The sequence below is a fragment of the Schistosoma mansoni genome, assembly GCF_000237925.1.
Source record: "Schistosoma mansoni, WGS project CABG00000000 data, chromosome 1 unplaced supercontig 0034, strain Puerto Rico, whole genome shotgun sequence".
Lineage (NCBI taxonomy): Eukaryota > Metazoa > Platyhelminthes > Trematoda > Strigeidida > Schistosomatidae > Schistosoma > Schistosoma mansoni.
This window is the reverse complement of record NW_017385988.1, coordinates 932,174-946,843: the sequence shown is the minus strand read 5'-3', so window position 1 is coordinate 946,843 and position 14,670 is coordinate 932,174. Positions and strand designations below refer to the sequence as shown.

Sequence of the window (14,670 nt, the reverse complement as noted above, 5' to 3'; positions counted from 1 at the left end):
TAGTATAACACAGAGTAGCAAGATAGAAGAAAAATGATTGGTGCAGTTGGAGATATGGAAACGTTAAAAAAAAGGGAAAAAGGGCTAGGCGATGTGGGTATCTTTTATTGAAACATAAAAAATGAATATAAGACGTATAAAATTATATATATATGTATATGCCATAAAGTTATAATGAGTCAACACAACTAATGTACTTTTTCTATGGAAAAAAAAATGTTTTGAGCCTAGATGTACATACATAATTGGCTTGATGAAAGAGACATCAGCCAGAAAGTAAGATAAAGTAAAAAAAGAGGGGACTCACAATAAAGATGTTACTGTTCCATAAATAAGAAAAGGTAGATAAGAGAAACAACGATAAACACAAACAAACATACCCACACACAAAAGCCTGTCAACGAGAAGTAAAATATTCACAATCGGATAACAAGAATATATATATATATAGAAGCTTAATTGTTTTCCCGATAAGAATTAGAAAAATATGAGAACATTAGTGCCATTAGTGCTATGTTGTCACTGGTAGTGGTAGTGTAGTCGAAAGTAAAATGCACTAGAAAAAAAAATTAGTTGCTGTAGAAGTGTGTGTGTTTGAAAAAGAGACAGACAGAGAAAAAGAAAGAAAGAAAGAAAGAAGAAAATGAACTAGTCCAATTTTCATCTTATTAAATTCACCGTAGCAAGAAACGTTTTCATTATCATTATTATTTTCCTAGAAAGTTGGGAAAAAAGGCAACACAAATTTAATAGTAAATATGATGACAGTAGTGATAATAGCATTCATGTTATAGCAGTATGTCACTTCGCTGTGCAATTTTCTGGTAATCAGTGACAAAAATTGAATGACACAATACATTATCTCATCACTGACATTAATTAATTCATATGTCTAACAGTCGCCAGACGAATATCATTGCTTGTTTCACTGATTGAACTGCTATTATTACTAAATCGGGAGAGATTATTATTATTATTATTATTATTATTATTATTATTATTATTATTATTGTTATTATCATTATTATTATTCGAATCTTGTAAAGTCAAATGTGAATTAAAATCAACCATAGCTGAACGTGAACGAAATTCCAGTGGTGGTCGCTCTCGAACAGCTTCTTCAAAATCTTCTAAAGATTCAACATAACATTGTTTTTCCATTAGATAATTAATTGTGATCTTCGGCAATGGTAATTGATCAATATGATCACGTCGAATATAAGATAGAATTGTAAAACGTGTCAAATGTCGAAGGGATGCAACAACCTATTTTAAATAAAAGTTTCAAAGAGAAAAAAAACAGAGACAAAATCAAATTTATTTATGATAACAAACTAGGTTGTAATGTTAATTATTGAATGTGTGACATATTGATAGACGTTCCATATACTTAATTAATAATTAATCGACTATCAAACAGAGGTGTGTATATCAGCTAAATTTCAGATATAAACAAAGAATTGATATGTATGCATATTGGATAGATTGTGATAATTCCTATTAACCTCAAGATGATTAGGTAACACATTTCAGACAATACAGTCAAGTGATCTTTACAGATTCATTAATTGATTAGGTATTTTTAATTAGAACCATTTATATATATGTACGTCATTTGAAAATGACAAAGTATATCACATATAACAGAAGAGATAAGGGTGACGACAAGTTATACTAAATCAAATGAAAAGCGTATAACAATAATAATGACAATAAAAGGAATAGGTTTTAAAAATTATTTGTACATCAAATATTTAGTTAAAACAAAATCACATGTAAAAGTCGTGCGGTATATACTACTTATTTTGACAGATATAAGTAGTATGCAACATTAATCTGAAGTGGAATGTCTGGTAGCAAAAGATTGAATTGAAGAGAACCGGAAGGGAACAGAGAGAAATTGTAATAATAACCAAGTTGCAGTTAGATGATCTTGTATTATCGACTGACGAAATTGACCATGAGGTTGTGACTGAAGTCATTGGTACTATTTCTAACGGCTACCGACTGAAAAGTGCTATCTGAACAGTTAAGCCATAGAGGAAATCTGAGAAGACAAAACGTTGAATATGCTCTGCCACCACACTAAGTTATATTTTGTATTTATAAATTATGTATCGTAAAAACTCCCTTTTGTATTTCATTGTTATCCATCTCCAATCAGTTTAAGAGCAAAGTTAAACGGTTACAATATCTCATGATATTCAATACTTTTAGTCGATTTAAAAATATTCACTTGAAAAAAGGACAGAATTTCGTGACGGAAACATTTACATACTCCCATTTCTTGTTATTTATCAACTATACATTTTACAAAGATAAACAATCCTCTACATAAGACGGTTGACCCCAAATGCCCTGGTATGGCCGAGAGTGGGGAGAGTCGGCTCTCTCACATGGCCATGCGTAATATAGCCTCTGCTAGGGAAGTCCTACTCACTGTCTTCTCGTGGCATTACTGTTGTTTACGAAATTGAGAGGACGAAAAGCGAATGTCCGACGCTTTAATCGGGTTGGTGGACACGAATAATCCACCTAGGGGAGTTGGCAAACCCTGATTCCAAACCAATGGTGCACATGGGCTCCAGGATCCTGAAGGAACGAATGGCGTATGAACCAATTGTTGGTCACCGGCTACCATGGGAATGCATCGCCTCATGATGCTCCATTGCCTTGTGGATCAGACCTTTAGGTCGAAGGTTCGGGGTGTGGCCTCCTAAGAAAACCACCTGCTTCAGTTTGGTATCACAGCCCTCACACAAATCGAATGAGATTTGTGCGGCGCATATGTATCTGGTGCTTCCTTGTACCAATATTTATGTGTATAAATAAATAAAAATACATAAGACAGTTACAATAAAATGATCGATTCATCCAATAAGTTACATGCTAAGATGAGAAAATACCACTACTTCTGAGCACTGTGTATCTTCTTCCTACTAATCTTGTGTACAAACAATGCATAAACAATACACATAACAAAACCTTAAACATCGTCATCATCAGTATCATGTATGTCTAGGGGAAGAGAGGAAAATAGACACTTTTAAAGTCTATTTATTTCTTGGTATTTATTAATATTACTACTATTATTAGCATTAGTATTATAACCATATGCAAATGTAAAGGCGAGGATTGGCAAAGCAAGGACTGCATTTCTACAATTGAAGAACATTTAGAACTCAAAACAACTGTCAACTAACTTCAAAGTGAGAATCTTCAATATGAACGTTAAGACAGTCAGTTCTACTGTACGGAGCTGAAACGTGGATAACTACTACATCCATCGTCAAGAAGGTACAAGTATTCATAAACAGTTGTCTACGCAAAATACTCAACATTCACTAGCCGAGTACTATCAGCAACAGCGTTTTATGAGAGAGGACAAACCAGGTTCCAGCTGAAGAGGAAATTGGGAAAAGACGTTGGAAGTGGATAGGACATACATTACGGAAATCGCCAAACTACATTACAAGGCAAGCCCTAACTTGCAATCCGGAAAGGAAGAGGAAAAGAGGAAGGCCAAAGAACACATTACACCGGGAGATTGAAGCAGATATGAAAAGGATGAATGTTAAGTGGAAAGAACTGGAAAGAATTGCCCAGGACAGAGTTGGATGGAGAATGCTGATGTGCGACCTATGCTCCTCCACGACGGTTAACAGGCGTAAGTATTATAACCATGATGAATAGTTAACTTAAATCAAACAATATATACTTGTAAGTAGAACAATGGATAGAATGGGTTAATCGGTGTTCATTTTTGATATGTAAAAATCAATATATATATTTATATAAGATAACTGTGGTGTATGCTACTGATGTCGACAGATATAAGTAGTGTGTACCACCAATCAAAAGTGAAACGCCCGGCAGCCAAACGTTAAAAAGATCGAAGAGGAAAGAACGAGAACAAAGAATGACTGATGTTGGAACCAAGGAACAATCAAGTCTAAGACGATTGATCAACATTTTTCAAATGACGTATTTATTGTATGGATCTTAGATTTTACTAAGACATTCTGTAATTTTGGTATTCAAATACATTTAGTTGTCCCCGCTTGTATTCTCGTCTACTACAATATTATTAGTTTCACAATGAAGTTTAAGAACAAGTTGAGACATGTTTTTCATACTAAGAATTTAATGTAACAACATTTTTTCTTATTAAAATAGGAATTATTCAGGGTGTTTTTTTAATCATAAAAACTTGAGCCTTCACGTTCTTTTTTACGTGATGAACATGTTTACAACTAACTATATAACTGTATATATATACATGAGGGGCAATGGACAATGGACTAACTGCGACGAATGTACACTACTGTCTATATAAATATACATATTTTAAATCAACTGATTTTTAATGTGATGATCAAATCTTATAAGTTTTGAAGTGAGAAAAAAAATTAAGAAATGAAGAGAACAATACAAGGTGTAATGGAATGAGGTCGATGGAGAGAGAGATAGAGGGAGAGAGAGAAAATATTAGTGACCAACATAACCATCCATTGACTTATAAAATGAGTCATTCAAAAAGCATGGGTACTAGAATAATAATAATAATAGTAGTAGTTGAAATAAACAAAAAGCACGCATGGAACAACAGCCTACATAACATGAAATTTTTCACTAAGTAAAGATTAAATATGTTTTTGTTAAGCGATTAGACGTAAGAAGGACATCTGGAATAGGACAGATAACACCTATGTTACTACTATTGAATAAGTCATGAGCTGATGGGAGTTGGAAATATGGATAATCAGTTGTTGGTTCATTAGTCTAACGAGTATTGTGGACACTATCAGACGTAAAGGTTTTCGATTTAAGCACTGGTGGGGGGAAAGCAATGAAAGCGCATTCCTCTCCGCTTGTTAATGGCTCTGAATATAACGTCATATCATGATGACCCCACGAAAGCCCTGCTACGGTTAGGAGTGGGGAGAGTCTCCTCTTCCTCTCGAAAGGTTTTTATACGGCCACATGTTCATAATATCTATCAGGGGAAGTTTACATCGAGTATTAAATTGTCGGCGCTGGAACTACATGGAAAAAGCGGAAAGGTCGATTTATGAAGTGGCACAGAGATATGAAAGAAAGCTGTGTATGACCAGAATATATTGGTCGTTCATCACAGTACTCTGACTAGGGTTCCCAAGATAACCCGACATGGTGAGGAATAGAAACCCTTGAAATCCAACTCACTGATAGTTTAAGGGCATTATGTTCGCCATGACATTTTAAGGTTTAACGAGAGATGAGCACTATAGATGGGAGTTAATATTTGTGATGTTAAGTGTTTGAAAGTGGTCGGCAAGAAACCTAAGTTTCGTTCTAATAGGGACTAGTTCTCAAGGATTACCTACAATATTGAGGGAGTTGGCACTCCAGGTGCAATTCGGACCCATCATTAAACTTTAATCTTTGAGGCGTTACCACTGAGGTGTTCAGGGTGTACTAGACTTTGATGCTTAGTGACACGGGTTCAAATCCATCAGGGAATATCAGTCAACTGAAGACTATAGATACGTTTTGTTGACGGGTGCGCACTAACACGAAATTTAGGTCCAGGGTTTCTTGTCAGCCATCTTCAATAACCTAGCATCTCATCACATTCGAGGCAATATCAAGTCACTTAGACTATTAGCGACATGGCAAACTAATCGATAGGATTCGATCAGCACTAAGGTCTAGACAAATATGACATTGATCAATCAACTGTAGACCTCCACAATGGGACGAAACAACTACTCAATTTAATGGTTTTACGCTCAATGTTGATTCACGATAAAAATTACTTTTGAAGAGTAATTATTATCAACTTGAAAACCACTAATAAAGGAAGACTAAAGGCTTTTAAATACAAACTCTATGGCCTTCTGAATGATTGATGGTTTAACTATCAGATCTTTTGTGACATCGAGAATACTTAGTCAATTTAGTGAACTCTAATTGTTAATCCAGTCAATAGGCTATATAAGCTTGTTATTGTTTAATGACGCGGTTAACAGTTTGACTCTCAACACTGCTGAAATCTATTAGTTACGACTATGTTTAATATCTTCGATAATTCATCTGTTCAAGTCAGTTACTATTAGTGAGAATATAGGATATCGGTGTTTGATGATAATCTGCTATGGTGATTTTTAATAAATACCTATCCTTCATCAAATTATAACAGTAAACTAATTTCCAAAATTCCTCTTGACTAAATGCAGCAATAATAACACACTATAGACCAACCTATTGCTCATAACATATATGCAATTGTATGTAAAAAAAACGTTAAGCCAAGGTTATACGAAATACTTTCAGTATTCAAGAAGTATACATTCACCTGAGGCCCTTCTAGGGTTTTCGCTAATCCCAAGCCCGGATAATGGAGGGTTGGGCATGGAACTAGCAACCCCGCTGCACAAAACATAACCTTGTTCTTACAAAAAATGATCAGAAAATATCCTTTAAACCAACTAACATCTATCCTGGAAGTTGTAGGATTCTCATTCAAAAGTTACGACTCCTCATGATAAAAGCAGACACTTTCAGGTTTACTACCATTACCAGACAATATCAGATAACTTCAGACCCTTGGAATGAAATCTTTGATGAAGACGACACTCCAATACGTAGTACTTAATGATTAAATGAACAGGAAAGTGGTTGAAAGTGTCTAATATAACACTTGATGAACACTGGAAAACATTGAGGATAGATTCATTTTGGTATTGTTTGTTTGAATCTTCCCATCAATGTTTTAGGACTGCAACTGGTCAGTCTCTAATTGGCATATGTGCATACTGTGCGTATTGCCTCGATATAGCCTAATTCACAAGCATGGTAAGCAAAGATGTACCTGCATCTCAGAGTTGATGTTCACTCTGGGACTCGAACCTAGTGCCATACGCTTCAAACGCCATCGCGTTATCCACTCGGCCACTGAGTCCCAGAGTGAACATCAACTCTGAGATGCAGGCACATCTAGCTGACGAGTCCCAAATAAGACGAAACGCGCGTCAAACTGGATTCCACTGCTAGCCACTATTCATCTTTGCTTACCATGATTAAGGATAGAGTTAGCAAACGTCAAATAATAATAATGATTGTTTTTTAGGCAGAAAGACGATAAAAAAGGGTTGATGATTTAAAACACTATTAATGTTTACGATTATTATTATTCATACCTGTGTCATACATACCAAAAAAAAAGAAAAAAAAGGAATCACATAACACAATCCTTTGAATATAAGTGTATGCCAACATTGTAAGTGTACATACACATGTTGATGCTTTCAAAATATTTATTTATGCAACAATAATAAGAACAACAAATACATAATTGGAGAATAATCATGAATAAATAATAATAATAATATTATTATTATTACCATTACTATTATTAATGTATTATTCAATCATTTCTGGAAGGCCAGAATAAACATGCATATATATATATATCTGTTGTTTGTTGGTTAACTTTCTTTTAAAAATTGAACATTGAAAATAGATATATGTATATACACAATCTTGATGAATTCCAATTTGATCAAATGTATAATTATAATAAAGAAATTCTATATTAGTTATGATCAATAAATAATAGTAATATTGGTATCGTCACCATTGTCATGGTGATAATGATGATTATTACTATTATTATTCACCTATTCGCCATTATTATCATTTTTTTTTATGAATGATAATATTTAAATACGTGATATATTATTATTATTATCATTCCTATTATTATTATTATTATCACTACGCTTACACATATATGTTGCGTACATATTTATAGAAAGCCAGACACATTGTATTTGTATACCCATATCACATATATATACAAAAATGTATTGATCACATGGCATTAATAAATGAAGTATTTGTCATTCAAACGTTTGCCAAATGAAATGGTCGTGTACGGGTACCATAAATGTAGTTTCATATACATATACATATATTCTGATGGCATACATGAAGGTACATACATAAATGTATGTACAAACAAATAAACTATATATTAAGTGAAAATACCAAAATGTCAACATGGTTTAAATGAATTGTTCCTAGTACTATGTGTTTGTGTGTGTGAATGTTCATTGTTGAAATTGAATGCAGTAGTAGTAGTAGTAGTAGTAATAATAATAGTAAGCAAAAGGTTTGATTCGACTAACAAATATAAATCTAGTCTTTTTCTTTCTAAACATCACATAATAAAGGTAAGCAAAAGGAAAGTGAGGTACCTGTTCGTGTATATAAGTAAACCATATGCATGCCACAGAGAGAGAGACAATGTGACATTTTGAGTTATTAATTTTACCACGATATGATAGAAAACTACTACGACTAAATAGAAAATTTCTTATACATACATACTACCACTGGCCACGAAGTGACTTTATCGCATACACATTTCGCGTCTCACATACTCATTAAATTTGTTTGCTATCTTATGTATAATGCCAAAAACCTAGGTAAACAGTATATATATATAGATAGATATATAGATATAGATAGATAGATAGATACTGACTACTATGAATAGAGTTATCAGATCGTAAAAATATGATTTGTGTAATGTAAACTAAATGAAAGTAACTAATTCACTTGTATATTTTAGGTCATATGATAACTTGGCACAAATACTAACCAAGTATTGCCGCTATGATGACGATAGTATTGGCTATGACGAAAGTAAATAAATATAATCACATTTCACAAGAGAGAGAAAACAAACATTCACTTTGCATAAATAATAATATGAATTATAATGTAAGACGAATTAGTCGAATGACAGAACTATCATTTCATTATCAAAATGTAATATCAATTATATACAACAAAGACTATAAAGCTTTAAAGGAGAAATATTACCGAAATTAGTAGAACTATATATTGAGAAATCAACCAGAAAGGTAAAAACAACTTGAAAGTTGAATTAGATAAAACGATAATAGGGAAATAAAATAAAATTACTCACAAAACCTAGCACATATATGTGTATCTGTTCAATTTTTCAAACTATATCAGAATATTAATTATCAGAAGGGGTTTTGTAAAGATTTAGTATTTTCATAGTTGAAAGCGTGAGTCAATTGAAGCTAGACCACCATGGAAAACCTGGAAGTGGAGTTCAAACCTCGTCTGTCGTGCGATATCAACTCACTGAAGACAATTGGTGAACGGTTGCTCAACTTCGTGGATCAGTTTAAGTTAGACATTAACACCGCTGGATGCCAGCTCAGTGGTCTATCGGTTAAGGGCTCTGGTTCGAGACTGGTAAGTTCTGGGTTCGAATCTCGCGAGTGCGGGATCGTGGATGAGCACTGCTGAGGAGTCTCATAATAGGACGAAACGGCCGTCCAGTGCTTCCAGGTTTCCCATGGTGGTCTAGCCTCAATTGACTCACGCTTTCAACCATATCAGAATAGCAAGATGAAATATGACAAAAGTAGTAACAGTACTAGTTGCAGCAGAGATTAGGTATAGAAGACATGAATCAAGAATGAATTTGTGAGATAAAAAGTACAAGCATTTTACAATATATTGTGGAAATGGTGATCGATTAGGGAAACACCGTAGTAATATGATGTTTAATAGTGAAGATAGAACTGGGCAAATGAATTAAACATTATTTGGCATCGAAACTTTTATTTACAATGACAGATAATGACACGAAAAAACCTATTTAGAAAACGTATACATCGCATTTAGTGTAAATAACTCATCAATTCATAGCGTTAAACTTTCTTATTCTACTTTCTATACTTCTATTCTAAAATGTTTTAATGGGATATATTTTGATTAATGCTAAGGTAGCGTGTTTAGATACGTTTAGTAATGTAGTAGGAAACGTCTACAGGAAGATTTTCAATTAATTATACCTATTAACTATATTATAATTCGGTTGACAGAATTAACAATCAGTACAAATAATTAAACAATATGATACTGTTTACAATTCTGTGAATTGATTCGTGTAAACATCTCCTTCTGACAAGAGATCGGCAACATCCTGAATAATACAGGTAAACTTACATTATTGGATTTGGTATCAACTATTTCCAATCACTATTTAACATGAAATACTCGATATAATTTTGTCCAAATCTTTAGTATTTCGATAATTATCATTAACGACAACAATTTATGTTGTCCCTGTTGGTAAAGATGAGTGTAATTACTTTGGTATAATTATTTATTTATAATCGTTGGATGGAAAAGTCGACTAAGCGAAATGATTTGCCAACAAAACATAATATACGATGAAAAAAGATGGTGACATGAATTATTTATCCTCAAACGACCAAAATTTGTATGTTAAACAATAAAGGAAATAATACAAATATAAACAATGTAGAACAATGGATTATTGACTAAAAGTAGTCAACCTTCAATCAACAGTTTCAAACCTCCCTTCACCTAGTTGGACAGCTGGTTAGTAATAAAATTACTTATCCTAAAATTGTGGCTCCAAGCCGATGACATACACCTAGGCTTCATAAATAAGTCATCTTAAATACAAATAATATTACAATGTCATAAATACATTTTATGTATGTACATAACTTACTTGAAACCGGGATAGTGGATATAATAACGGCACTTCTACAGGTGGTTGACCATGGGCGCTAGTTTGTAGAAAATAATGAAATTGACCATTGACTGAATGTGCAACAGCTTTTTCAATAAATTCCACCATAGTGTTTGCACTATGTGATTGTGGTTGTGACCAAAAACTAAATCTACCTATTAAAGAATTATTCAACGAAATAATTGATGTTTTATTTTTAAAAAGTATGAAAATTTATCTATTTATCATTCATTTGTTTACTATATAACATAGAGACTGTATTCAAGTTTATTAACATAAGTATTCAGAATCCAATGTATCAATTTGATTTTAATATTCAACTAGAATTAGTTTCTTGTTTTTTCTTAATAGTTGAAAAGTTACAAAACTAAATCAACTTCATGTACTCATCCACAAAGCTGTCATTCAATGTTCTCTACTAAGGGTATGACATACAGTATTCGACATAGACTTATGAAATTACATTTATTTTCAATACTCTCAACGTATCGACAGTCGGTGAAGTCGTTATTAGTTGGACTAAGTTGTGTAGGTAGATGCAGACTATCAAGTAATAGCGGCCTGTTTAAACATCTGGGCTACCTGTTCCCGTCATCTAGATATTTCAACAAGTTATCTAATTTTGTTTGTTTTAATACATCATTATGCCTATTATTCGCACAACCTATTCAGGTGCGTTTCTGAAAAGTGTAAGACCTTTCGCTGTAAAAGTTACAGAAGGCCTAGTCAGGGATATCGTGGTTGCTGGCAATATGCAGCGAGAAGAATGTACATTATCCAGATGTCGATTGACTGGGCTGCTAACTTATAACTGGCGATCACTCAATATTTATTGTCAGGAAGGACGAAGAAGTAAGAAACGGAAACTTGTTGAAGTACTTTGTGCTGAGAATTCTATATTGTACCAAAAATATAATATTGAATAAAGCTAATAATAAAAAAAGCTGATTGGCAACCGAGAGACTACTGTAACCAATGGTTGAAGACATCGGATGACATTGCTCAGAGTCTGTCACAATAGTGCAAATTTATTCACTCTTTATGTTCTTTTAAATCCTGTGATTTAAAATTATCTTATATTTCTTTTTTCATTACACAAATTCATGTTTTCCTCACGAAACCTTTCCTAATACTACTACTGATATTATTACTACTTTTACTACTCTAATATTTGGTTTACCAAAGATTTTTTTCTGAATCATGGAGTTCCAAACTAAATTGAAACAGACATTCATTAGTGCCTTCTGAATCACCCGACCGTTGATGCTACCTTGACGTGGTAGTCGGGCTTGCCTATCCTCAAGGTCCTACCATGCCAGACAGGTTGGTTGAAGAGCGGTAAGACTAAAAGCAGCAAACCCAAGGTCCGAAGGCGAAATAGTACTGGTGACTGTACAGAGGTGTGACGGCAGTAAGATGTTTCCTTCAGACAACTAGCCTTCTGAATCATAATAACAGTTCAAGACAATACTACCTTTGAAACTATACACACTTATTGAAAAATAAGCACTCAAGTACATATACATATTAGTGGCCAGTTAAAATTCAAAATAATAAATAATCTTAGGTTTATAACGAAAGAGTCGGAAATTCGATATGTTATTACATCTGGATGGAAATATAATTAATAGTCAACAAATGAATATTCTATGCGCATTTAACTTGAATATATATATATATTAGCAGATACACCAGTTCAACCACATCATCCTGTAAGACAGACGTACAATCGGAGTAATAATAATAATAATAATAATAGTAATCATAATCGTAATAATGAGCGCATAAAATAATTTGGCTTACAGCCAAATTTAAGTACTAGCAAACAAAGTAAAGATATTAAATTAGGTAGTCTACATATGTACATGTATATATATATATATAAGAATATACATTATATGTGCTACATGTGCGTTTTTGTGTATGTAAGTGTAATGCTAGAGAGTGTGGTTTATTTATTAATCAATATTTTCAATATACCTATATGTATGTATATCATTTCTGTGTTTTGAATCAAACAACAACAAAAAATCAACAATATAAACCTGCATTTACTGTCTTGTGAATAAAAAAAAGGTAATATTATTAATAGAATAAAATAATCATACATATATATGTATATGTATAATCCTATTCGATAAATAGATAATGTGAGTTAGTAGAGTAACAATAGTAGTAAAAGGTAGAGGCGCATAGAATTTTTTAAATAATTTAAAACGACTGGAATTTTGGCTTGTCAGTCTTAACGTAGAATCTGGTACGTATATACATCGGTTCAAGTTGCCATATCCTATTAGCGCAGACAGAGATAAAATTGTCAGGCCGGATCCCAGAATATTAGAAGTAGTTACAGTATGTGGAAACCTTTACATATCTGGGCAGCATCATTGATGAACACGGTGGATCAGATGCAGATGTGAGTGCGAGGATTGTCAAAGCAAGAGCAGCATATTTACAACTGAAGAACATCTGGAACTTACAACAATTGTCAACCAACACCAAGATCAGAATTTTCAATACAAATGTCAAAATAGTTCTACCGTATGGGGCGGAGACGTGGAGAATTACGAAAGCCATCATCCAGAAGTTACAGGTGTTTATTAACAGTTGTCTAAGCAAGATACTTCGGATCAGATGGCCAGACACTGTCAACAACAAGTTACCGTGGGAGATAACAAACCAGATTCCAGCGGAGGAAGAAATCAGAAAGAAGCGCTGGAAGTGGATTGGGCATACATTGAGGAAATCGCCCAATTGCGTCACAAGACAAGCCCTCACATGGAATCCTGAAGGCCAAACGAGAAGAGGAAGACCAAAGAACACATTACGCTGAGAAATGGAGACAGACATGAGAAGAATGAAGAAAAAGGGATAGAACTAGAAAGGAAGGCGGAGAGCAGAGTGCGTTGGAGAATGCTGGTTGGTGGCCTATGCTCCATTGGGAGTAACAGGCGTAAGTAAGTAAGTAAGTAAGTAAGTTACAGTATTAGTGGTTATGAAAAAATTATAGATTGAAGGTAGGATTCGAGAAATTATAAACTAATGAAATAGAAACAAAAAAGTTATAATGAATTTAGAATCTCAGAGTTTGTGGAAAGACAGAGAATGGATGCACCTGTACCATTCCAAACAATTCTGAGGCATGTCATTCAAAGTTCCCAACCAATGGTTACGGTAATCACGCGGACTCCAATCAGGTGGTCTAAACCTATTAACATGTCGAAGTCCAATTGTCAGTGACTTCATAAACTTAAGTCATGTTTTGATTTGGCTGCCCCTAGTTTTTTTTTAAACGCCAATAAAAATTACGATTATCGTGGGGGAACTGTCGACCGACAGTTTCAAATATCTTGTGACATGGCTTGGTGCAATGATCAATGATTGTAATAGATTAATATTATCGTTACTATGTTATTTTGATTATACGTTAGTAAGAACGATTCAATGGTAAGATCTATCTGGGAGCGTTTATAACTCACGGCTTAAACATCTTTCAGTTGGTGAAAGTCAATAGCCTTGTCGATTGACTTTTCATTTCCAACTGGTATTTTACACCTGACTTGAATATTAATCCACCGTGCACCAGTGATGCGTCAAAAACATCTACGACCAAATATTATCACCCAATGTATATCTCATAATCTCGACAACTGTGCTTCATTGTTATAGGAAAAAAATACAGCGGTACGAAATGGTTTTGTATAATGAATGAGCGTTTAGTTTCTATACACTCACTCATTGTACACAGACAAGGACATAGAAAGCTTATGACTGAAAAGTTATTAAAATCAAAATCAACAGATAATTTTCCTCAAATAAATAATAGGATGAGTGTAACACTAAAAAATAAAGCTTTATTCAAGTCACAGTATTATTTAGTAGCAACTTCTTATAGTTTACAGATTTATTTTATTTTATTTGAACACAGAGATATTGGTACAAGGGGGAACCAAATACATATATACCACACAATAACAGTGAGGCTAGTGGTAGTTATCAATTATTTGTGTGACGGATGGGATACTGCCCAGGTGCCCAAACAGAAGCAGGTGTTTTTCTTAGGAGGCCACACCCAGAGC

At 33.6% G+C, this 14,670-nt stretch overlaps 1 protein-coding gene across 1 annotated transcript in view; it reads right to left on the bottom strand.

Moving 5' to 3' along the window:
* Positions 1-296: 296 nt before the first annotated feature.
* Positions 297-14,670, bottom strand: part of Smp_142250 (suppressor of cytokine signaling, putative) — a 28,437-nt gene continuing 14,063 nt past the window's right edge. The window contains exons 6-7 of the mRNA XM_018791871.1: positions 10,571-10,742; positions 297-1,266 (exon numbers count right to left, since the gene is read on the bottom strand). Coding sequence (XP_018644978.1) covers positions 880-1,266; positions 10,571-10,742 — 559 coding nt within the window. The 3' untranslated portion in view covers positions 297-879. The remainder of the gene's footprint in view (positions 1,267-10,570; positions 10,743-14,670) is intronic.